The sequence below is a fragment of the Salmo trutta genome, chromosome 12, assembly GCF_901001165.1.
Source record: "Salmo trutta chromosome 12, fSalTru1.1, whole genome shotgun sequence".
NCBI classification, from domain to species: Eukaryota; Metazoa; Chordata; class Actinopteri; order Salmoniformes; family Salmonidae; genus Salmo; species Salmo trutta.
The window spans coordinates 70,403,362-70,429,972 of NC_042968.1; the positions used below are offsets into that span (position 1 = coordinate 70,403,362).

The 26,611-nt window shown below is 45.9% G+C and overlaps 1 protein-coding gene across 3 annotated transcripts in view; it reads left to right on the plus strand.

Annotated features, from left to right (window-relative positions):
- Positions 1-26,611, plus strand: part of LOC115204089 (pappalysin-1-like) — a 118,988-nt gene that overhangs the window by 57,164 nt on the left and 35,213 nt on the right. For all 3 annotated transcript variants that reach the window (XM_029769396.1, XM_029769394.1, XM_029769395.1), the window contains 5 exons: positions 3,431-3,627; positions 20,568-20,675; positions 20,884-21,019; positions 21,196-21,409; positions 25,839-26,007. In XM_029769396.1, the coding sequence (XP_029625256.1) occupies positions 3,431-3,627; positions 20,568-20,675; positions 20,884-21,019; positions 21,196-21,409; positions 25,839-26,007 (824 nt within the window). The remainder of the gene's footprint in view (positions 1-3,430; positions 3,628-20,567; positions 20,676-20,883; positions 21,020-21,195; positions 21,410-25,838; positions 26,008-26,611) is intronic.

Consider the following 26,611-nt stretch of genomic DNA (forward strand, 5'->3'; position numbering starts at 1 on the left):
ACCAAAAATGAACACCCATCAAAATAAAGCTATATTTCTTCTCTTTCCTATGATGTAAGTGTCGAGACAGTGCGTTAAATCCTCAACATAGCATTCTTATAGATGCAACAGAAAACCAATGTATTCCATTGAGCAATTACCGGAGTGTGTTTGACAGGTCATTACAAAAGTTTCCACGGTCGTTACGTTAACGGGGAAAGACTAATGGTACAAGCAATAGTGGGAATGAGTCGCCAAAGTAAAATGAAAGCAATTAATCCAGCAAGATTTAAGTGACAAGTGGATTGCACTCCTCAAACACAGGAAATAGATGGCTGAAAAGGAGAGGAGAGATACTCAGGTGGACGAGGTATGCACATTGCTACTTTTGGTTCATAATTTATTGTCGTTTCCCTCCTGAACTCAATCACATCTTCTCTTTCTCACTCTCTCTCTCTTTCTCTCTCTCTCTCTGTCTTTCTCTCTTTCTCTGTTTTTCTCTGTTTTTTTCACTCAGTTTTTATCTCTCTTTCTCTCACACTTTTTCTCTCTCCCTCTCCCTCTCTACCTCTCATTCCTTCTCACCCTCTCCTTCTTGCTCTCCATCCATTTGGAGTGGTGGGAGTGGATTCTGTATGCCCCCTCTGCAGCCCCTCGTTTCAACATCATCAAAACAGAGTATACAGCTCTAAGCAGAGCTGAGCTGGGGTGCTGGAATTTCAAGGAAGACCAGCCAACTTGGCACGAAATGCCGCCTTCCCCCTAACTGGAACCTCTGACACAACCCAGCCTTCTCTAGCCCCGTTCCAAGACCTAGGTCCAACCCCAACTCCGGGTGGGATGTCTGGAAAAGCCATACTGGTGTATCCTCCTGCCTGGTCTCTCTCCCATCTCTCTCTCTCTCTCTCTAAATAAAGTAGAAGCAATCCTAATCTGTCAAGTTCATCAGATATTGTTTCGCTCCTGGAGGCCGCACTCTGTTCCAACCCTCCCCTGCAGGAGAGTGTGTCCCTCAAGTGTTACTTTATTTATGCATTCATCTCATTTTTGTTATTCGCAATGAAATCAACGATGAGAGAAAAGTGAGGGAAGGCTAGAACTGCTGAGAGTTCAGAGAGATACAGTACACTACACTACATGACTCTGTCAAAGGGGAAGGGGAGGAGGGGAGGGGAGAGAGATACACTACATGACTCTGTCAGAGGGGAAGGGGAGGAAGGGAGAGAGAGAGATACACTACATGACTCTGTCAGAGGGGAAGGGAGAGAGATACACTACATGATTCTGTCAGAGGGGAAGGGGAGGAAGGGAGAGAGATACTTTTGGTAATGTAGTGTATGTGGACACCTGCTCCTCGAACATTTCATTCCAAAATCATGGCCATTAATACGGAGTTGGTCCCCCTTTGCTGTAATAACAGCCTCTACTCTTCTGGGAAGGCTTTCCACTAAATGTTGGAACATTGCTGCTGGGACTTCCATTCAGCTTCAAGAGCATTAGTGAGGTCGGGCACTGATGTTGGGCGATTGGGCCTGGCTCGCAATCGGTGTTCCAATTCTTCCCAAAGGTGTTCGATGGGATTGAGGTCAGGGCTTTGTGCACGGGGGCATTGTCATGCTGAAACAAGTAGGGCCTTCCCCAAACTGTCGCCACAAGGTTGGAAGCACAGAATTGTCTAGAATGTCATTGTATGCTGTAGCGTTAAGATTTCCCTTCATTGGAACTAAGGGGCCTAGCCCGAACCATCAAAAACGGCCCCAGACCATTATTCCTCCTCCACCAAACGTTACAGTTGGCACTATGCATTCGGGCAGGTAGCGTTCTCCTGGCATCCGCCAAACCCAGATTCGTCCGTCGGACTACCAGATGGTGAAGGGTGATTCATCACTCCAGAGAACACATTTCCACTGCTCGAGTCCAGGGGCGGTGAACTTTACACCACTCCAGCCGACACTTGGCGTTGCGCATGGTGATCTTAGGCTTGTGTGCTGCTGCTCGGCCATGGAAACCCATTTCATGAAGCTCGTGACGAACAGTTCTTGTGTTGACGTTGCTTCCAGATGATTTTTACGCGCGTCAGCACTTTGTGGTCCCGTTCTGTGAGCTTGTGTGGCCTACCACTTCACGGCTGAGCTATTGTTGTTCCTAGACGTTTCCACTTCACAGTAACAGCACTTACAGTTGACCAGTGCACACAAATTCATCACGCGAAGCAGCCACAACTGTCAGCAAGAGTGTCCATGATTGAGGCTTTGAATCATGGACACACTTACTGACAGTTGTGGCTGCTTTGCGTGATGTATTGTCTACCTTCTTGCCCTTTGTGCTGTGCCCAACAATGTTTGTTCCATGTTTTGTGCTGCTACTATGTTGTGCACCTGCCATGTTGTGTTGCTACCATGTTGTTTTAATGTTGTGTTACTACCATGCTGTGATGTCATGTGTTGACAACAAAGCATGGTAGCAACATAGCATGGTAGCAACACAGCATGGTAGCAACACAGCATGGTAGCAACACAGCATGGTAGCAACATAGTGTACTCATCCTGTTGATACATTATACTCCTATAGAGAGTTATATTTATTGTTATGTTTTATTTAACCTTTATTTAACTAGGCAAATATGTTAAGGTGTGGAGTCATGGAGTTGTTTCACTGTTGGTCATGTATCTGAGAGATCTGTCTCTGTCTTACCCAAGATGCTTTGTGTGCTTGAGGAAAAATACCTCTTCGATAATGGACTCCACCACTTACCAGTCCTTAAAGCACATTCTCTAACACACACGGTCAGCCAATGAAAGTGTGATACATGTATGTATACTGTATTTCAACCTTGTAAAGTGTGGTTCTTCAGCTGCTACCCCAGCTGCTCTCTCCTCCCTCTCTCTCCCTCCCTTCTTTCATATATTTTCCACCGAGGTTAAAAACCACAAAGTAGACAGAATGTTCTGTATATATTTATTTGAAAAGAAATGGTATTAAAAGAGTATAAAATACAAACATCTCTAAAAGGTCCATTTAAACTAATCAAATATATTTTCTCCTAAACAGATAGCATGCCCAGCTTCCTCTAACCACATATTGAGTGTTCTGTACCAAACTGTTTACTGACTCCATTAAAAGTAGCAATAATCATTAACATCAGGTGTGGGACATTAGTGGGTGTAGCCTAAACATCCATATCAAGACAAGACAATGAACCGAGACAAAATAAACCATTGCAAATGCAGTTGATAACTAAAAGGCAATGGATAAACTCCAGTACGATAGATATATTGCGTTATCTGGGCCCAGTCTAACAAATTCATTCACATCAACACAAACCATTTTCAAACAGCTTTCAAGTTCATTCACATAAACACAAGTTAATTTACCTCAACACAATCCGAACAGTTTAAGAGTCAAATGTTAAGTGTGAATCTCTTCACACTTCTCTCTTCTCTCCCTCCAGAGGAGCCCAGTATGTGTTACTTCTACGACGGTGACGGAGTGTGTGAGGACTTTGAGCGGGAGACCAGCGTGAGGGACTGTGGCCTGTACACCCCCAGTGGGTTCCTGGACCAGTGGGCCACAACCGTACAGGTGTCCCACCAGGAGAGTCTCTACTGCCCAGCCGAGGTGGCCGCCGGCTACCCTGCCGTCACTAAAGTACATCCCTGATCTACCTTCCTAATCTACACTACACAACTCAACACGATAGATTGCGTTCATCAGGGGACACACGTCGTTTTTTTTAACGCTTTTCAACAGAAAACTAAAATAAGTGTTTCTTATTGGAAACATGAGTGTATCTTATTGTTTTACTCAGTTTTTCCCCCCTCATTTTGCTGCCTAATGAACAGGACTATAGTGTTCCTTCTGTTTTAACACTGACATGGTGTTCAATAAGTGGTAAAGACAGATGATAATAGTCAATTGAAAGTGTATGCCACCTCACATTACCTTGTTGAATCTTTTTGGTATAATTTTTTACCTACGTATACATGTCTATCTCTTACTGTGAGCTGAGCCTGTGTTCAGGGGCTTGTAAGGTCACAAAGGCAATGGATGTTTACACTGCACCTTGAAAGGCAACCATGATGTCAGAATTTCGTTTGGGACATTTATTGCACTTTCTAATCTCCGGCGTTTCTCTTTTTTGGGTTGGAAACTGAGCTGAAAATGCTCTTGAAAAGATTATTTGATTCCTTTTTCGTCTGGGGTGTTGTGAAGAGAGAGCTCTGTTGTCTAAGGCAAAGTTTATAGCTTTCATTATTGTAATGTTTACAGAGAACAGGGGAATATGTCATTGGTTCCACTTAGAGAACTATTTATTGGACAGAGACTGTCGTTTAGCCTACACAGTGTTCTCAATTGATCTCCTTTTGGGATGTACATTTTCACACTATCTTGACGAGTTCACTGCTCGATGCGTGTTATAGAGGTGACCAAGTGTGTTGCCACCAATGTAGTTGCATCAAGTATTTTCCCAGAAGAGCCACCGAGCAGCACACATGTGATCCATACATACATTACTTCTACTGTGAAGAACACACAGTTCCCTGTGTCAGCTTGAGAGATGTTATCACTGCCAAACTGCAAGGCTGCCTACTGTATAGGCTACACTTGCACGCGCACACACACACACACACACTGGAAAGCTCTTGAAAAGGTTACGTGATTCATTTTTGGCCCGGGGTGTTGTGAAGAGAAAGCTCTCTGTTGTCTAAGGCGAAGTTTATAGCTTTCATTAATGTAATGCTTACGGAGGACAGGGGAAGATGTCACTGAGTCCACTCAGAGACTCTGGGGCCATTGATCTGTTGCTGTCGCGGGACACAGGGAATCACTGAGTGCCAAAAACACACTACACAGAGAACAACTGCATCAAGTTCTTCCCTACTCAACCTCTCTCTGTTCTACAGGACATTACCACAGTGTTATTTGATTGAATGATTAATACAGTGTTATTTGATTGGAGGAAGGGAATATTAATGTGTTATATGATTGGACATAATACAGGACATATGGGCTGATATGTACCTGACGTTTTGTATTATTAGTATTAGGGAAAGGGAATGGGGGGTATCTAATCAGTTATACAACTGAATGTATTCAACTGAAATGTGTCTTCCGCATTTAACCCAACCCCTCTGAATGAGAGGTGAGGGGGGCTGCCTTAATAGACATCCACTTCTTTGGCGCCCGGGGAACAGTTATATTATAAGTATGTAGATGGCATTCGGGAAAGTATTCAGACCCCTTGACTTTTTCCACATTTTGTTACGTTACAGCCTTATTCTTAAATGTATTAAATTCATTGTTTTCCTTATCAATCTACACAAAATACCCCATAATGACAAAGCAAGGTTTTGCAAATTCATTAACTAAAGTATCACATTTACATGAGTATTCAGACCCTTTGCTCAGTACTTTGTTGAAGAACCCATGGCAGCGATTACAGCCTTGAGTCTTATTGGGTATGATGCTACAAGCTTGGCACACCTGTATTTGGGGAGTGTCTCCCATTCTTCTCTGTAGATGCTCTCAAGCTCTGTCAGGTTGGATGGCGAGCGTCGCTGCACAGCTATTTTCAGGTCTCTCCAGAGATGTTTGATCAGGTTCAAATCCTGGCTCTGGCTGGGCCACTCAAGGACATTCAGAGACTTGTCCCGAAGCCACTCCTACGTTGTCTCGGCTGTGTGCTTAGGGTCGTTGTCCTGTTAGAAGGTGAACCTTCGCCCCAGTGTGAGGTCCTGTGCGCTTTGGAGCAGGTTTTCATCAAAGATCTCTTTGTACTTTGCTCCATTCATCTTTCCCTCGATCCTGACAAGTCTCCCAGTCCCTGCCGCTGAAAAACATCATGATGCTGCCACCACCATGCTTCACCGTAGGGATGGTGCCAAATTTTCTCCAGCTGTGACGCTTGGCATTCAGAAGAACTCTAGAGCTCTGTCAGAGTGACCATCAGGTTCTTGGTCACCTCCCATTTGTTGGTTCCCTTCCCCTGTTCATCCTGAGGTAAGGACCTGTGCCTGCCCCTGCGGTTTCAGTGTTTTAAAAACCTCGGATGAAAAATGCTGGGTTCAGCTCATCTGCCATGCATTTAATATTGATTTTAACGGTAATGCCTACTTTTCAGCACAGGCCTCCCCAACCTGTCCGACTTCCCTCCAACTTCCCAGACTTGGCACGCACACATTCTCTTTGATCCCGGCCTGTGCTCTCAGAGATAATATCTCCCACAGTCAAGATGACAATAAAGCCGTCTCCCAAAATGACAGTACCCAGCTTCCTCTTTGTATGGAACACACGCCCAACACACAATATCCCCCTGCCTTCCCCTCTTTCTCTCCCCCAAACAAGGGCAAAGGAGATGACATGTTCTAAATTCCTGTCTACCATAACCAGAGCAGCTAAGGTTTATTGGTACCAGAAGCGACTTCCACCGAATCGAGTTTGCTCGTTAACATTTCCCTCCACTTCAAGTCTGATTAGGCATATTGTGTAGTTCTGCTCCCCGCGGTGGGTTGCTACTGTACTATAGCAATGTTGTTTGCCCTTAACTATACCGTTACACATATAGGTGGGAAAAGTTAGGTGTAACACAGGTGTAACAGCTTTTATTGCAGCGATGCTGCCTTGCTTATACATAGACTTTATTGTTTTCTTTCATGAGATACATTTTTACTGCAAAGTGTAGACATAACAGGTTTAGCAGAAACCTACAATGGTAAAGTATGTATTGTCGTGTCTTTGGCCATCATTAACTTGAAGACATGTTTATCAAATAACTCTCTGTAATTATTATTACGCAATTAAACTGATTAATCATGTAACTGTAATTAACTAGAAGGTTGGGGCACCAAGGAAAATATTCAGATTACAAAGTTATAATTTTCCTAATATAACTTTCCAGATATCATATCTGACCTATGAGTCTTCTGATTTAATGCTTATTTTTACCTTGCATCAGTCTCATTCCAAACATTGTAAATTGTTGTTATCTGCACGAACCCAGTCTTCACTAAGTCATCCATACATCAATTGTCTTAAAATCATTTATCTACTAAACTAAGTAATTCACAGAAAGCATACAAAACAGTAGGTATCGTTACAAAGCAATGGTAGAGGAATGGTCCCTAGTGGGCTAAACCGGCATGGTGGCTTGTTAAACAAAGGGTGATAAGGGTCAGCTGAGAAGGCACTACAGAGTTGATAAATATTAACAATTGATATGCTAATCCTTTGCACATGAACGCTCACTCATTCGGAAACAATTGCAATCAATATATATATTTACGCTCAGTGTGTCGTCGTGATCTTTGTTGGAGAATTTCGTCCTCTCTCTCTCTCTCTCTCTCTCTCTCTCTCTCTCTCTTGGTTAGAATGGATCTTTCAAAGCGACATTCATTAATGTCGTTATAGAATGGATGTTTCGTCGGTCTTCGCGTTCAATGACACCGAATTTCTAGCTGCAGACTAGTAATTAATATCAAAGACTTGTTATTATTCTGTCGGTATTGATAGTCTAAAAGTTTAACCATGGGGTATGGTTAAAGTTCAGTAGAGGAATGCATGGTCAAACCTTGGCTCTCTCTTCTCTAGGTAAGCTGGTCTAAAGAAAGAAACCCTGGGTGGGGGTTCATATACTGAACGTAGAAAAGGCTGTCACATGACGCCTTGTCCTGTCTGTGTCCCTGGGGGCGTGCCGGTGACTTAGTTAAGCTTTGAACAGAAATACAATTCTCTCACATTAACATCAGTACATAGCATCTCAACATATTGCAAATAGGTTTATCCTTATTCATTGATTGTATACAACCATTTAGATGTAAGTCTCATAGCTGAGGCTATTATATAAACATTAGCTATTATATAAACATATGGCAATATTGTCTCTCCTGAGTTTCATAAAATTGTACCAAGCGGACCAGTTCGTAGCTGGATTCTTCACCGATCTTTTATACCTTCTCCGAACATAAATGTCGTTCGGTTCCCCCGTCCGGTGAGGTGGAAGAATTCCTTTGTCTCTCTATGAAACCATTCTGTCTCAAAACTGTGGCCTGTGAGGCAGGACATTCCCTTTGGAATTTACGACCGCCTTCTGACCACAGCAGCCTGGGTAGGGGGAGGTGGGTAGGGGGAGGTAGGTAGGGGGATGGTGCATAGAAAAGGCCTGGTGCAGAGGGAGGGGGTTCAACTGTGCTCGCTGTGCCCAGAGAGAGGGCAACGTCATGACAGTATGTACTATCTACTCTGTGAGGCTGAATTTGACTTGTCACGGCTTGGAGCTGTGTGGTCATGGGAACAAGTTTGGAGAAGAGTGCATGGAACCATGGATCCTTCTGATCTGGGTCATCAGTGGTAAACAAGGGAAAGGGCCGCTCACATGCTAGCAGGCGAAGTGCATCATGGGCAACGATACTGTAGTTACTGGGTATCTAACTCCAGTTCTATGAGTGAAGCAGTTTACCATGCTGCTTAAAAAGCCAATAGCCAGATAAAAAAAATCTGCACGCGCTCCAGCCCCTATATATTGGAGCACATCTCCTTACTCAGCCTCTTGAAAAGGCTTTTAGCGAGACCCCGGGAGCCGGAAGGGCCCGAAGCCCTATAGGGCTCTGCTTCCCTCATAGAACTTGAGTTACATACCCAGTAACTATTGTTCTATATCGTGAAGCTCTGCCCCATAGGGAAGCTTCGCTCCTATTGGTTTAGGGCAGAGCCAGATCAGTGTACTCCCTGCCGGTCCCAACACTTCCCACATAATGAAAAAGTCAGGCCCAGCTCTGGCTGGGATCAAGTACAACAGTGCGTAGCACAATAGTGCTAACAACTGCTGTGTCCTCAGACAAGGAGACTGGTGGGCAGAAAGGGTCATGGACTGGACTGAACTCAGCAGACAGTAATCATGACGTATATGCCCCATAAGGGGCCTGCCCAGGAAATCCTGGCAGCCCACCAACACGCTCCCTTAGCCTAAGTCATCTCAGTAGCGACACTGAGTACAGACTGAGCAAGAGACCCCGAGGACCTATCCAAAAGATAGAAATGGACAAAGGGGCAAGGCATCGACCATGACGCTGCCGCACAAATATTCTCGACCCCCACACCCCTAAAAAGGTCAAAGGAGGCGGCGACTCCACGTGTGGAGTGGGTCCTGATGCCAGAAGGTAAGGGACGCTCCAGTCTCATAGGTTATCTTAATGCCGTCACAAAGCCAATGAACACAACTGCTGCTTGGAAAGTGTCTGACCAAGCGCAGCAGCGCGATAGCACACAAACAGCATTCCACTTACCGCACCAAAGCTCGGAAAGGGTACAAGCGATGGAGCCACACCTCTCATTCCCTAGCATGTGCGGGAGTGGAGAATCCCACAGCTCAAATATCTGCCATCTATAAGAGCTCTTGATAATCTTAGGTGTGAACACCTTAGGACGCAACACCACCCTGTTCAGATTGCCATTAATGGCAAGGCAGTCGGGTCGTGTCGACAGAGCTCACAAATCACTGACACGCTTGGCAGCTCTCAGGGCAAGCAACAATGGTGTCTTCAAGGACAGCATCTTCAAAAGGATCTGGGCAAATGGCTCAAAAGGCAGCCCACAGAGCCTCAAGCACCAAAGCCAAATCCCACTGTGGAGCCGCCGCGCCTCCAACAGAAAATGTTTCACGAGTGGGTGGCTAAAAACAGCCACACCGCCAAAGCCTTCATGACAGGCAGAAATTGCTGAGGCATACACCTTAATGGTGGACCACGAACGTTGCTTGTCAAAGAGAGAGGAAAGAGAGAACACTCTCCACAGAGCAACACAAAGGTTAGACGGTCTCCTTGTCGCACCAGTGCATGAACACACCTCACTTACCAGCGTAAGTCTTGGACAGTCCCAATGACCCTGTATCATGCTGATAACAGTAGCCAATAAATCACGGAGAGGGGGGTGGACAACAGAAAGAGGCTGAACGAGAGAACAACGGGTCATCAAATCCTCGTTACGCTCCCTCCGCATCCAGTTAGATGCAGCATTGCTTCTGGAAACCTCAGGGCTCGTTCTGGGCTGCTGGGCAGACGGGGCAGCCACTGGCCTTGGTGTAGACATGGAGGCTGTCACAGATGCACTGGGGGACGCTGTTTGAAGTCTCAACGATGTGCCGCAGATCCAGGCCCGGGCGTTCATTGAGATAGAAGCAGAGAGAGCCGACTGTTGGTGGGGCACCGCCACTTTGGCCAGAGGCAGGTGTCTGGACAGCTGCTGCTTCTCCTCCTCCAACTTACTAAAATGCTCAGTAGCTTTGGGGCTTTGAGCATAAGGGTTTTGTCAGCCTCGTTAATGGCTGCGGCCACTGCCTGTGCACCGAGCGTGTAACTCAGGGGTAGGCAACCTTGGCTTTGGAGTGCCACAGGCACTTCATGTTTTTGATTTATCCAACCTGGAAGACCAGGGTTGCCTACCCCTGGTGTAGCTCGTCTCTGCCATCTGCGCTGTGAAAGATTCTTCCGCATGGGCAGAGAGGGCTTCATGATGTCCCAATAACTTGTACTCAGGATGAGGTAAGTGGCCATGGCTGAAGGATGCTGTGGGCGATATCCCCCTGCCCTCCGTCCACCCTAGTGAATGTCGCGTAAGACTTGGAGAGCACTTTTGCGGTCTGTTTCCATGGCTGATGAGGGAGGGGGTTCCCGAGTCGCTTGGTGGTCCCATTAATGAGCCCCAAAATGTTGTGGTGCAGAGAGGCTGAGAGAGTGGACAATTGGGCTGATGAAATGTCAGACGCTGCTGTCGCACATTCATAGGCCAGCAACAACGAAGCTGGCGCATACGAGGGGGGGAGGGGGGAGGGGGTCCTGAATGCCACTCTGGGTTGCCAAAAAGTATGAAGCAGCTACACAGAGCTCTTAACCTCCCTGGGCAAGGTGGGACGCTTACTGCATCCAGAATTAACAAGACTCTCGTTATTCTAACCACATTGTCCAACTTCAAAAAGGCTTTACAGCGAAAGCAAAACATTAGCTTATGTCAGGAGAGTACCCTGCCAAAAATAATCACACATCCATTTTCAAAGCAAGCATATATGTCACAAAAACCAAAACCACAGCTAAATGCAGCACTAACCTTTGATGATCTTCATCAGATGACACTCCTAGGACATGTTATACAATACATGCATGTTTTGTTCAATCAAGTTCATATTTATATTAAAAAACAGCTTTTTACATTAGCATGTGATGTTCAGAACTAGCATACCCACCGCAAACTTCCGGTGAATTTACTAAATTACTCACGATTAACGTTCACAGAATACATAACAATTATTTTAAGAATTATAGATACAGAACTCCTTTATGCAATCGCGGTGTCAGATTTTAAAATAGCTTTTCGGCGAAAGCACATTTTGCAATATTCTGAGTAGATAGCCCGGCCATCACCAAACTCAGATTTACTATAAGAAAAATTGGATTACCTTTGCTGTTCTTCGTCAGAATGCACTCCCAGGACTTCTACTTCAACACCCAATGTTGTTTTGGTTCCAAATAATCCATAGTTATATTGAAATAGCTCCGTTTTGTTTGTGCGTTCAGGTCACAATCCGAAGGGTGACGCGCGAGCGCATTTCGTGACAAAACGTTTCAAAATATTCCATTACCGTACTTCGAAGCATGTCAAACACTGTTTAAAATCAATTTTTATGCGATTTTTCTCGTAAAATAGCGATAATATTCCAACCGTGCGACGTTGTATTCATTCAAAGAGAGAAAAAAAACATGGATAATTCACATGAACGCGCATCTCCAGTGTCATTGTTCCCTGCCTGACCACTCACAAAATCTCCTGCTGTTTTTCGCCCAGAGACTGGAGAGACGTCATTCCACTTTCTGGCGCCTTCTGAGAGCCAATTGAAGCCTTAGAAAATGTCACGTTACAGCAGACATGCTGTACTTTCGATAGAGATGCCACAGAAGGAGAACAAATTGTCAGACAGGGCACTTCCTGTATGGAATCTTCTCAGGTTTTTGCCTGCCATATGAGTTCTGTTATACTCACAGACACCATTCAAACAGTTTTAGAAACTTTAGAGTGTTTTTTATCCAAATCTACTAATTATATGCATATTCCCGTTTCTGGGCAAGACTAGTAACCAGTTTAAATCGGGTACGTTTTTTATCCGGCCGTGCAAATACTGCCCCCTAGCCCCAACAGGTTAAAATAGTTTTTTGTTGTAGTTTGCTCATAGGGCCGACACCAAAGGTCTAGAGACTTCTTGAATCTTCTTCAGTCTCGCAAGTGCATCATTTATTTTCAGGCTATTGGCTGCCTAGGCAGCGGGATAAACCAATAGGAGTGCATTCCCCCTATGAGGTGGAGCTTCACGATATAGAAAAATGTTTGATGTCTGTTAGTGTGGGTAACTGTGGACGGCTCCTGGCTCCAAACCCTCTTGTTGTTGTTTTCTACCACGCTTGTTGTATCCTCCACCATGTTCGGGTGGTGTCGGGCCACGTAACATTCTGTATGTCTGCACCTGAACAGATACAGTAGAATAGATTAACTTCTTAGAGGAAGTTCAAGACAAACTTTGCCAAGCAAGTCAATGGTGGATCCTTCTCATCCACACATCTGCCACACTGAGATAAACTCTGTCAGCTTCCTCCCTCCCTTTGGGTGAGCAACACCCTCCCAGCACCAGGCCATACAGTACAGTACATGAGGAACAAATCATTCCCCCTGAAGATGCATACACTGTCTATCAGTCTGGCCGTCTGGGCCAAAACGGGCAGAGAAATGATATAACGCAGCATGTAAAGCCTTGTGCTTAGGAACAAAAATATACACCGCCACTGTGCGTAACAGCTGAGAGCTGAGTAGCCTGCAGTCTTTCTCCCCACGGAAAGAAATCAGCCATTCCCTTGCCAAGAGTGACACGCATCTATCAGAGGGCCACTGAGCGTGGCTACCGGTCCGCCTGTAGACTTTTATAGCTCCCGCGGGCTGTTGGAGGGCAGGGCCCACGTTCTGTTTGATTTTCTTTCCTCGTTTTTTTTTTCTTCTCTCCATCAGTTTTATCATGTCGGTTGCACAGTGTGCCGATTGTGCAGGAGGGGAACTTACTGCACCCAGAATGAATGTGAAAGTGACACTCCACTGAGATGTCTTGCGCTCTGAGAATGTGCAAAGGGCACACGAGATGGAGGGACAGAGAGAGAGGGGGAGAGTCAGACAAACGGAGAGAGACAAAAAGAGAGAAAGACAGATTGAGTGTGTGAGAATGAAAGATGAAGGAATAACAAAGAGAACGAGGTACAGAAAGAGGATGTGAGACAAAGACAGACAGAGAGAGAGGAACAGACAGACAGAGAGGAGAGGAAGAAGGCAGACAGTGTTTGTGGTACTGTGTGCTTTCCTTTCGTCACCAGCCCTGTTTCCTTCCCTAAAGACCTCAGACAGTTTGGTAATGGATTATGTCTGCTATCAATTTGATCCTAGCGAATGATGTCTGAACCCAGTAATACTGGGAGGTGCAGCACTTTAGACGCGCACATACACTACATGGCCAAAGTATGTGAACACCCCTTCAAATCAGTGGATTCGGCTATTTCAGCCACACCAATTGCCGAGCACACAGCCACACAAGCTCACAGAACAGGACCGCCAGGTGCTGAAGCGCATAGCGCGTACAAAATCATCTGTCCTCGGTTGCAACACTCACTACCGAGTTCCAAACTGCCTCTGGAAGCAACGTCAGCACAACTGTTCGTTGGGAGCTTCATGAAATGGGTTTCCATGGCCGAGCAGCTACACACAAGCCTAAGATCACCATGCTCAATGCCAGGTGTCGGCTAAAGTGGTGTAAAGCTCACCACCATTGGACTCTGGAGCAGTGGAAACGCTTTCTCTGGAGTGATGAATCCCGCTTCACCATCTGGCCAGGAGAACGCTACCTGACCCAATGCATAGTGCAAACTGTAAAGTTTGGTGGAGGATGAATAATGGTCTGGGGCTGTTTTTCATGGTTCGCGCTAGACCCCTTAGTTCCAATGAAGGGAAATCTTAACACTACAGCATACAATGAAATTCGATACCAGGTATTCCTAAACAGGGGTACGCGCAATGCCGTCGAGGGTACGCCAAATAAAAATGTGATTCACCTGTATTTATTTTTTTCACATTTTCAAGCAGTTCCTTTTTATTTTTCAACGGGGCTATACATTTGGGTGAGGTTCTTTTCTCACCTGAGTAGCCTCGTTTCACTGCCAAAAATGTAAATTAAACCATCTAGTGTTCAGCAAAATAACAAAACAATGTCAAATACAGGTAGCCTAGTCAAATAATTAACATCCAATAACATTAACCGTTACTCTCTCGCGGGAATTCCACTAACGGTCCGTATGTAGCCAAACGTAGCTGCTGCTCATTCAGTTTGCTCGAAAATTGATAAATGGTTAAGAAAAAGTAAGGCCCACATCCATAGAGACACATACCAGCTCTACTGGTAGTACTGCTACTACCAGCAGTACTACATCTGTCGATGACACAAGTTGTTCTGCTTCCATGAGTACATCCAGCGCTACCATCAGTAATTCTACATTTGTTGTTAGCCCAGCTAGCATGCACACTGACAGTTGTGAATCTGATGCAGCCGAAGAGCTACTGCCCCCTTACCCAGGAAAGCACTGAACAACAGACAGGGACGTTGGACCATCGAAGAGGCGCAAATATGAGGAGAACTACATTGATTTGGGCTTCACTTATATTGGGTGTAGTGACTTTCCTCAGCCACAGTGTGTTAAATGTGCAAAAGTACTATCTCACAACTCGATGAAACCTTCACTCTTGCGGACTTAATTCTTCCTGCTGAAGCGGATATGGCTGGGACAATGCTTGGGGAAAAGGCCCAAAAAACTATACAGACAATGTCTTCATCAAACAACACAGTTTCACGATGCATCAGTGACATGGCAGGAGATGTTTTGAAACAATTACTGCTTTGCATACAAGCCAGTGAATTCTATGCATTACAGCTGGATGAGTCAACAGAAGTGGCGGGCCTGGCACAGCTCCTGGTATATGTCCGTTACATTTATGGAGGGGTCAATTAAGGATGACATCCTCTTCTGCAAACCACTGGAAACCAGGACAACAGGAGATTATATTTTTAAAGTACTGGACAGCTTTGTGACATCAAATGGACTTTGGTTGTCAAGATGTGTTGGTATCTGTACTGATGGCGCAAAAGCCGTGACAGGGAGACATAGTGGAGTGGTAACACGCATACAAGCAGTTGCTCCCGACGCCACTTGGGTACACTGCAACATCCACCGAGAGGCTCTTGCTGCCAAGGCAATGCCTGACAGCTTAAAATACGTTTTGGACACTACAGTGAAAATGGTTAACTTTGTTAAAGCAAGGCCCCTGAACTCTTGTGCTTTTCTGCACTATGCATTGATATGGGCAGCGACCATGTAACGCTTTTACAACATACAGAAGTGCGCTGGTTTTCAAGGGGCAAAGTATTGACACGTTTTTTTGAAATTGAGAGACGAGCTTAAAGTTTTCTTTACTGACCATAATTTTCACTTGTCTGACCGCTTGCATGATGACGAGTTTCTTATACGACTGGCCTATCTGGGTGATGTTTTTTCTCACCTGAATGATCTGAATCTAGGATTACAGCGACTCTCCGCAACTATATTCAATGTGTGGGACAAAATTGAGGCTATGATTAAAAAGTTGGAGCTCTTCTCTGTCTGCAGTAACAAGGACAACATACAGGTATTTCCATCATTGTAGGATTTTTTGTGTGCAAATGAACTCAAGCTTACGGACAATGTCAAATGTGATATAGCGAAGCACCTGAGTGAGTTGGGTGCGCAATTACGCCGGTTCTTTCCTGAAACGGATGACACAAACAACTGGATTTGATATCCCTTTCATGCCCTGCCTCCAGTCCACTTACCGATATCTGAACAAGTGAGCCTCATCGAAATTGCAACAAGCGGTTCTGTGAAAATTGAATTTAATCAGAAGCCACTGCCAGATTTCTGGATTGGGCTGCTCTCAGAGTTTCCTGCCTTGGCAAATCGTGCTGTTAAGACACTGATGCCCTTTGCAACCACGTACCTATGTGAGAGTGGATTCTCGGCCCTCACTAGCATGAAAACTAAATACAGGCACAGACCACGTGTGGAAAATGATTTAAGACTGAGACTCTCTCCAATACAACCCAACATTGCACAGTTATGTGCATCCTTTCAAGCACACCCTTCTCATTAACCTGTGGTGAGTTATTCACAATTTTCAATTAAAAATAAGGTTTTATATGTAAAATGGTTAAATAAAGAGCAAAACTATTGATTATTATTATATTATTATTTGTGCTCTGGCCCTATAAGAGCTCTTTGTCACTTCCCACAAGCCGGGTTGTGACAAAAACTCACACCCATTCTTATGTTTAATAAATGTATCGTATAGTGTGTGTGTGGCAGGCTTACAATGATGGCAAAAAACAACATTTGAGAGTGCGCTGACCCTGGTGCTAGAGGGGGTACGCAGCTGGAGGTTGAATGTTTGAAGGGGTACGGGACTATAAAAAGTTTGGGAACCACTGTTCTAGATGATTCTGTGCTTCCAACTTTGTGGCAACAGCTTGGGGAAGGCTCTACTTGTTTCAGCATGACAATGCCCCTGTGCACAAAGCGAGGTCAATACAGAAATGGTTTGTCGAGATCAGAGTGGAAAAACTTGACTGGCCTGCGCAGAGCCCTGACTTCAACCCCATTGAACCCCTTTGGGATGAATTGGAACACCAACTGCGAGCCAGGCTTATAATCCAACATCAGTGCTCTTGTGGCTGAATGGAAGTCCCTGCAGCAATGTTCCAACATCTAGTGGAAAGCCTTCTCAGAAGACTGGAAGCTGTTATACGGTAGCAGCAAAGGGGTGACCAACTCTATATTAATGCCCATGATTTTGGAATGAGATGTTTGACAAGCAGGATTTCACATACATTTGGCCATGCAGTATACGTATCTTCTGGCAAATACCACGGCATAGAATGAACATTTCAGAACACATCATGGCCAAACTCCAATTTCACACCCCAAGAGCAGGCCTTATTTCATTCTTATCATCAGATCCAAAGTCATCACAAATGTGCTGTTTTATTTCATTAAAATACCAAAAAGACAAGAGATAGAATAAACTGACGCATTAATGCATTTTGGGGGTTGATAAGTGTTAATGATGATACAAATCAGTGGAGGCTGCTGAGGGGAGGACGGCTCATATTAATGTCTGGAACGGAGTGAATGGAATGGCATCAAACAGATGGAAACCATGTGTTTGATGTATTTGATACCATTCCACTCATTCCACTCCAGACATTACCACAAGCCCGTCCTCCCCAATTAAGGTGCCACCAGCCTCCTGTGACCCAAACCTGCCTCCTTGAACATTTTAAATGTCTTTCTTGGCCAATTCATCTGTACTGCTAGCTTCATCTTTTGTTGTACAATGTTGATGTCATAACTCGATGCATATACAAGACCAGTGTTTGAGGGGCTGCTTTTGTAAGCTCCTTAACGTATGTTCTTGCTTTCCCATGGAACACACAAATCTATGTACACACACACACACACACGCATACACCACAGGAAGTTGGTGGCACCTAATTGGGGAGAAAGGGCTCGTGTTAAGGACTGGAGCTGAATAAGTGGAATGGTATCAAATACTGTATATCGAACACATGGTTTCCATGTGTTTGATTCTATTTGTGCCGGTCTAAACATTATTATGAGAGTATTCTCCCCTCGGCAGCCTCCTGTGACATACACATACACACACAGACCGGACCCCCCCCCCCCCCCACACACACACACACACACACCGCTCACACAGTCAGTCCATCCAGCAGCTACAGTCAACCATGCTTCATGCAGGATTATAGTGGTGGTCCCCCGAGGATTCCATGTACTACTCCTGACTTTGTGCAGAGGAACATAATGTTCACACACAGTAACTCCATGGTATAATTATTTTAGCTGGGTTAAATCCGGGGGGTATTTCATTGGGGAATTGGGCTCAGAGCTAGCAACCAGCAGCGCATATTACAGTAAACCATTTAATGTTGAGCCAGGTGATTTCTCAGGGGATGGATGCTGCCCAGCAATCTCTGACGCAACCCCCCGGTCCAGAGCCCTAGAGAACCCCAGTCTTTCAATAATGGATCCCAGGCAGACTACAGGATAACATTAGGAGCAATCCGATCACGCCACATATAATCACCTGGATAGGACGCTGAAACCCAGGCATTTAACACATCACACAAATATATGTGCACTGGCAGGGAGTTATGTAAGCTATAGATAGATTCCTGCGAGACGGAAGCTCTAAGACAGCGCAGCCCTTCAGGTAACTCACCATAACTAGAAGAGCAGGAAGAAAACGAGAGAAGAAGAGGAGTAGAAAAGAGTGTATGGCTAGTAAAAACCAGGAAACAATCACCAGAGTAGTTTTGTTCCGAGTCCCAGAAGTGCAGCGTATGCAGGCAGCTACACACACCAGCTGTAGCTGACAGCTCTGTGCTGTTCTCTCACTGAGGAGCTACAAGGAAGACCACGTTTCCCTCGCACTATAAACCCATTCCAAACCACACTCCTCATCAGGCTCGCAGACAGTGACATAAGCATGTGGTAACATAAAATAAAAACCAATGACGTTCCGACATTCTCCCATTTCAATTATCATTAAGGGGACCATCTGGAAACCCCATCAGGTCGGGTTCTGGAGGTATCAGCAGCCCCCATTTACATTTTGAGCTGTTAACACGTGGTGTTGGACCCGTTGAGTGAAGGACATTGATGTGATGGTGGCATTTTGACAGAAAAGGCCATGCCAGAGGAATCCAACGCCATCTGAATCAATCTGCGATCAGCTGGTTGGTCTGCCACTGGTGCACCCAACAACCCTGCTTCTGTGGTCTCAGCACCAGCCACCGCTTAGGTCTTGACAGATGAGATCAAGGAAGTAGGTGGACCACACTATTGCTTTGCCCTCAGCTTACTCGCTGGGCTGCGGAGGCTGGAGCATGGCCGTATAAGCCCGGTATTAGCTCAGTGGCCAATGGGACTGTGCGCCTGGCTGTAAGGGTGGGGCCGTGGAGCCGTTTCTCCTCGGTGACAGGACATTACCTCACACGTCAGGCACTCACCAGCATCCAGTAAACGATGGTGGTTTGAACCTCGCACAGGACTCGACCCGCAAATGTCTCACAGATGCTCACTCCTTCCGGCCCGATGGAGCTTTAATTTATGCTAATTTTCACAAAACAAAGCGGGGATGAAGAAAAAAGAAAAGAAAAAGAAGCCAAGCAGCTGTTTACTGAATGTGTTTCGATTAAATAAATAAACACATTTGGGAGCCGTGGCCAAATAAGAAACATCCGCTCCCCAAATGTGCTGTAATGTGTGTTGAATCCAGTGTACATAGGGAGGGGCAGGCGGGCGGAGAGGAAACCAGAGGTAGTCAGCTAGGGCGCTGTGTTCCTAAGCTTTACTTTTCATGACCAATCCTGAGAGGCCAAATGGGGTCACCCCTCGCCCTGAATAGGCCTTTCATGAGCTGCATTTACAATACACAGAAGTAGAATATGGACCGTTCTGTTGAGAAGCAACATAGATGTTTTTGGCTTGTTTAGATGCCATTTATACATATCAATGTAAAGATTTACAGGTATGGGCTATTTTCAACTGATGAACTGAAGCAGCCATGTGTAGTCCGAGAGATGCTGCAGGTACTCTCCTCTGCAGGATGACCATGAGGTTAGAGAGAAAGAGGAAGTGTGACATCACTCTGCAGCGAGAGTGGGCTGCTCTTGGGTGGCTGATGTTACTTTTGGGTTTGGGGTTAGGCTTGGGGTCTCTCCGTCTCTCTGTTCCAGCTAGCCTGACTGTGTGTTTATAGCTATAAACCTGGGATTGGGGTTGGTAGGATATGGTTGGGGCCCTGTCTCTTCCATCTTGACTGTGTGTTTCAGTCTAAGGCTGAGGTTGGTTGTTATGGTTGGGACCTCTCTCTACTCCCAGCCTGGCTGTGTGTGTTTGGTGTAAAGGTGAGGTTGGTGCTATGGTTGGTGCCCCTCTGTACTCCCAGCTTGGCTGTGGCTAATGCTTTCCTCTGCAGAGGTTACCTAATGTCACCCACTGGCAGCCGATCTCCAGCGCAGCAGGAAACACCATGGTAGAGGCAGATTAAGCAATTAAGACCATCATTATTTCTTTGGCTCTGTGTTTTTTTTCTCTCCCTCCTTCTCTCTACGTCTTTCGTTTGGTGGGGGGATCATTTTGAGAACAGGCGCTAATAGGCAGACTGTCCCATTTGCTGCTCCATGCTCTCTCCTGCCCCATCTCTCTCTCTCTCTCTCTCTCTCTCTCTCTCTCTCTCTCTCTCTCCTCTCTCTCTCCTCTGCTCTCTCTCCTGATCTCTCTCTCTCTCTCTCTCGCTCTCTCTCCTGCTCTCTCCTTATCTCTCTCCTGCCCCATCCCCTCTCTGTCTCTCTGTCTCTCTGTCTCTCTGTTTCTCTCTCTCTCTCTCTCTGTGTGTGTTATCAGACATGCCAGTCCAAGGTATTTGACCTTTCTGACGGAGTGTCCCAGTACGCCTGGTTCCCCTGCAGAGAGGCCCTGCAGTCCTCCAGATACCCTCAGTACTGGCTCATGGTAGGTCACAGGCCAAAGGTTAAAGATCATGGGATATGGGTGGGCGAAAGGCTGAGACTGACCCATGTGGACCTAAATCAATGTTTGGAACATTTACGCAAATGCTTAAGTTACCTAAGCATTTCTCCAGATAGTAATCTGCCCTATATGAATGTGTATAGTGTTGATACTTTAGAGCACTGAAAGTAAGTGTTCCCTCCTCGTTCAGGGCAACTTCTCCCACCCCATGGTGGCTGCTGCTGTGATAATCCACCTAGCTGCAGATGGTACGGGCTACATCGACCAGACGCAGTGCAACATCACTGTTAAACTGGTGGACACCAAGGAGGTCATCCACAGCTTAGGTCAGTATCTACAACCTACGGAACTGTAGAAGCATGGAAAGATCTCTTAAACACACTGCAGTCGTTGTTCAGAATCTCATATTGAACTATATCTCTGACTTCCTGCATCCCTCTTCATCCCTCCTTCCTCTGTCTATCTATCTCCCTCCCTCCCTCTCCCTGTTGCCACCTTCCAGGCGATTGGCGTCTGAGCTGCAGGACCAACCCCCTGGTAATCCCAGTGAGCCATGACCTGAGCGTGGCCTTCTACCACACTAAGTCCATCCTGGTCGAGTTCCGCTCCCACCTGGTAGCCATCTCTGGCGTGGGCCTGCGCTCCTTCCAGTTCTTTGACCCAATCACCATCAGCGGGTGCCAGAGCAACGAGATCTACAACCCCATGGGTCAGAGGTGAGGAGGGGGCAGGGAGCTCACAGGGGGAGAAACGGGAGACACTGGAAGCTTTGCAAAGGATCACTGTTTTGCATGCATCTAGAAGGAAATGTGTAGGGAAATCTGTCAAGGAAATGTGCACATGAGCATGTGCACACACACACACACACACACACACACACACACACACACACACACACACACACACACACACGCAGGCAGGCCTCAAAGAGTTTTGTCAGGGGGCTGTCATAAAAAATAGGGCCATTTGTGGCTTTTGTTGTTTGCCAGTGAAGCAAACGAGACAAGCTAATTGGATGGTGGGACTTATCTGCTCTCGACAGGAAATTGTTTGATGCCACAAAGACAAGTTGCCCTCCTCAGAGTTGGCTCTGTGACCCATTCTACTGAGTTGTCAAATTCAACAACTCACTTGGTGTCATTTAGCTTACTACTGATAAGTCTGGTGGCATTTCTTCGGTTTGCTATAGAATATTTCAATATTTCAGTACTGAGTTCTGATACAGTAGATTTACTTAGCAAACATTATGGATGCTCTGTAGACTACTAGCCCCAATTCCAACTAGCATACCATACCTGTAGCTCATTTCATTGTCTTAGTGAAGAAATCCTCCCTGGTCCATATAAGATTGAATCGGTAGTTTATTAACACAATTGTAATAGATCACATGCAAGAAGCAAAAGCAATATTTAATCTTAATGAGACTAAACATGTGATGAATGAAGGTTCAAACCATTCAAACAAATGTACTAGTGCACATTTCATGCCCTCCTGTTGGACCGTTTGCGCTACAACTGGTTTTTATCCCAAATGGCACCCTATTCCGTACACAGTGCACTATGGGTCCTGGTCAAAAGTGGTGCACTATATAGGAAATAGGGTGCCATTTGGGACGTATCCTGTTTTCGACTGTTCCAGCAGCAGAGCTCTGGTGGGAGGCGGGTGGTGTGAGTTTCCATGCCGACCCAGAGGATCAGTTCATTCATTAGTAATTAGTAATTGCCTAGTATTATGGCTCCTTGTATTGGCATATTTGGGGTTTGTTGTGCTCAGCGGGAGCCATATCCAAGGTGGTTTTGACTGTGTGAATATGATCTATTTGGCGGCTCCCTGCTTCTACTTCTCCCCCCAAGGCCCCTGAGTCTCTAGAAGGGATTTAGTCCAGGGAGTCTTAAGCTAGAGCGCTCCTCCTCTTTCTCCTCATACTCTCTGACCTTCATTTCTCCTCCACCCTCTCTTTCTCCTCATACTCTCTGACCTTCATTTCTCCTCCACCCTCTCTTCTCCTCATACTCTCTGACCTTCATTTCTCCTCCACCCTCTCTTTCTCCTCATACTCTCTGACCTTCATTTCTCCTCCACCCTCTCTTTCTCCTCATACTCTCTGACTATCATTTCTCCTCCACCCTCTCTTTCTCCTCATACTCTCTGACCTTCATTTCTCCTCCACCCTCTCTTTCTCCTCATACTCTCTGACCTTCATTTCTCCTCCACCCTCTCTTCTCCTCATACTCTCTGACCTTCATTTCTCCTCCACCCTCTCTTTCTCCTCATACTCTCTGACCTTCATTTCTCCTCCACCCTCTCTTCTCCTCATACTCTCTGACCTTCATTTCTCCTCCACCCTCTCTTCTCCTCATACTCTCTGACCTTCATTTCTCCTCCACCCTCTCTTCTCCTCATACTCTCTGACCTTCATTTCTCCTCCACCCTCTCTTTCTCCTCATTCTCCCTCCTTTTCCCTTCCTCCCTCTTCTTCCATCTCCATTCGCTCCCTGCCCTGTCCCTCTCCTCCGCTTTCAGCTCTTCTCCTCCATGTTCTCTTCTCCCCTCTTCTCCTACTACCTATACTTCTTCCCTTCTCTTTGCTCTCCTTCTCCTTTTCCTCCTCCCTCTCTCCAACCAAACAGCCGATTTCCCGTAATAATTCTACCGCTACAAAACACCAAGTCCCTTATTCCCTAAGTTGTTAACAACAGGAGCTATTAACGTGACTCAGTCTTATGTTCCACGCTCTTTCCTTCTTCATCCCTTCTTTTAAACGAGAGGATTTGAGGGGTACTGGCAGATTGTTTGAGTGTGAGTGTGGAGTCTTTTTCCCCATTTGTCCAGTGAAGATTCAGATTTTGAGTGATGAGATGCTGGAAGGGAGATAGTGACTTTGTGGTAGCCTTCAGACTATTGTTGATTTTTCAATCGTTTTTCCATTTTAATGTATATGCCATTGTAATTTATCCCCCCCAAAAATCAGAGAGACATAGCTGAAACCATACTTAGAACTGGAAATACATTTTGATTCGTGGTTCATGTAATGTAAAGTGGATTGAAGACAACTCAGTGTTAAGCCTGTTTCTTTCCACCTTCTCAGCTAAGGATCCTGAAATGTAAACACTGTAGCTCAAGCGGGGAGTTTGGATTTGTAGTGAGTGTCGGTTTACGTTTTCTCTCTATACGCTTAGAGGTTCCGAGTTTGTTGTTGAGGTGGGATGAGAGGGAGGGAGGGAGAGAGGGGGGGAGGAGAAGTGGAGAAGAGAGAGGGAGAATGGAAGAAGAAACAAAAAGGGATACGGTTTGTGAGAGGGAGATAGAGAACAATAGAGGTACCAATTAGAGGATATATGATGGAGAGCTCAAGAAAAGGTAACAGAAAGAAAGGAAGACAAAAAAGAGAGGGAGAATAAAAGAGATGTTCCGGTCACGCATCACAGCAGAGTTGAACAAACTTCCTCAGCAACGCTTTTTTTCGAATGCCCTCTTTCGCCTGCGTCCCAAATGGCAACATTTTCCCTGTATAGCGCACTGCTGGTCAAAAGTAGAGCACTACATAGGGAATAGGGGGCCACTTGGTACTCAGCTTCCCTCTTCGAGCTTCATAGGGGAAGCCTACAGTAGGCCGACTGTTGTAAAAGACAGCCTCGGGCGTCCCCGCATTCCTTGAGCATGAAAAAACGTCAGCTGACTGCTACCAACGTAGTGCTTGGCCAGACTCTGCCATTGTAGTCTGCTTCTAATATCCTGTTTCTCTTAATTCATCAACCACACTCCCACACACGTGTGTGTGCAGACACGGAGACAAACACACAAATCTGGACACACAGACTCAAAAGCATGCACATGCAAGCACACAGACATTCACTCTGACCATGTGTGAACACTCTTGATTAATTCATTCCAATTTGTTTTATTTTATCCCGTCTATTTTCAATGTGTGTTTGTGTCTTGTGGGCTTTTAAACACTGCTCCAGTGAGATTGCTGATACACAGCTACAAGGTATTTATCTATCTAGCCTTTATACAGCATGGTGGGTTCACACTAAGCATTACCTTGTTGCTAACTTGTAGCTACTGCACCTAACCTCAGCCCAGCCTGAACTGAGTAGCTAGCCCCAGAGAATCTTACCTCCAAAGCAGCAGCCCTATACTGCTGATTCAAGACATTTACCCCCATTGAGTTGCTGGTTCTGGTAGCTTCCATCTTTTTTAACACAGCGTATCTTCATGGAAAGAGGGGATACATTCTATATCTAGCTCTGTGTTCTCCCTGCTATAATGAAGACAGATGTGGAGGTTGATGCTCATATGGGGACTGTACCGGACTAGTACCGATGTGGAGCCGACAGCCACCGAAGCATCATCCAGGTTGGTGCTACACCTTCGGGAGTTGATGATCCAGCCTACCTATGGAGGAGGTGGACACGATGAAGAACTCGTGCCTGTCTATTCGACTGACGCTTCTCCGTCCCTGTACCATCAGCATTCCCTCCACTAGCGTATGGTTTCTGAACTGCCTCAACCCCCTGGTCTGTCAGCTGTGGGTGCCCATCGCCTAAGTCAAGGCCTGCTACGACTAAAACCCTAAATGTGTCATTGTTTTGTTTTAAGAGTCTCTTTGTTTTATTATTCTTACTAGTCTGTATGTCTGGACGGCTGTACTGGATGAGGTCTGGGAGGATGTTCTGTGGGGCATTGCCTCATGGCAGCGTATCAAATGGTGCCCTGTTCTCTCTTTATAGAGCACTACCTTGGACTAGAGTCCTATGGGTACCCTATATGGGCCTGGTCAAAAGTAGTGCACCATACTGTGTAGGGAATAGGGTGCCATTCGGGACACTGTCATGGTCCCACTTCTAGGGCAGCCAGGTGAATGCAGTGTGGCACGGTGTGTGTGTGTGTGCGTGTGTACTTTGTGTTGTACTGTATGGATCATCCATCCACTGTGCATGTGAATTTAAGTGGGCTGTGTCTGGCTGTGTTTGCAGCCACACTGTGATGCTGATTCTGATACAAGTTTTTCTTATTTGTATTTTCTTCCCTCCTCCAGTTGTGTCCTATGTACCCCCTTACATGCAGTATATATGTAGCTACTATGTGCATTATTATACGGGTAGCAATTCTCCCCTGTTGTGCGTGTGTGTGTCCCTCTAGCTGTGTCCATTACTCGTGTGAGGCCATCGACTGCCAGGATCCGCTAATCCGCAATGCAGAGCTCAAGTGCAGCAGTCTGGGCTTCTTCAACGGAGCTCGCTGCACCATCACCTGCAACTCTGGCTACGTCCTGCAGGTCCACAGAGACGATGACATCATCAAGACCCAGGTATGCACACAGGCAGACACATGGGCCCACATGGTCAGTAACACGCACACAAAATGAGACACGGATGCAAATGCACCTCAGAGCAAACATTTTCTAACACACACACACACACACACACACACACACATACATATATATATATACACATACGCTCACACACATGCACACTGACACACACAGATAGACAAACACACGTGCACGTTAACGTGTAAGTAAACACGCACACACACACACACACACACAATAGCTATGTTTAGTCTTTCTGCGCTGCACCATCACCTGCAACAATAGCTATGTTTAGTCTTTCTGCGCTGCACCATCACCTGCAACAATAGCTATGTATTTCAGCTTCACTGGGACGATGACATCACCACGTACTCTCTGCTCACTGCGCCCCCCTCCCTTCTTTCCTCCCCCCCTTCTTGCCCTCCCTCCCACATCTCCTCCCTCCCTCCCCACTCACACAGTGAAGTCATCCTCTCAGAGTGTTGTATGTGTCTGTATGTTAATGGGTATGTTTGTGGTGTTTGCTGAGATGAAATACAATGCAACAAATCTGAATGTGTACTAAAATCCGTACTTTGCATTACGACACTGTGCAGAG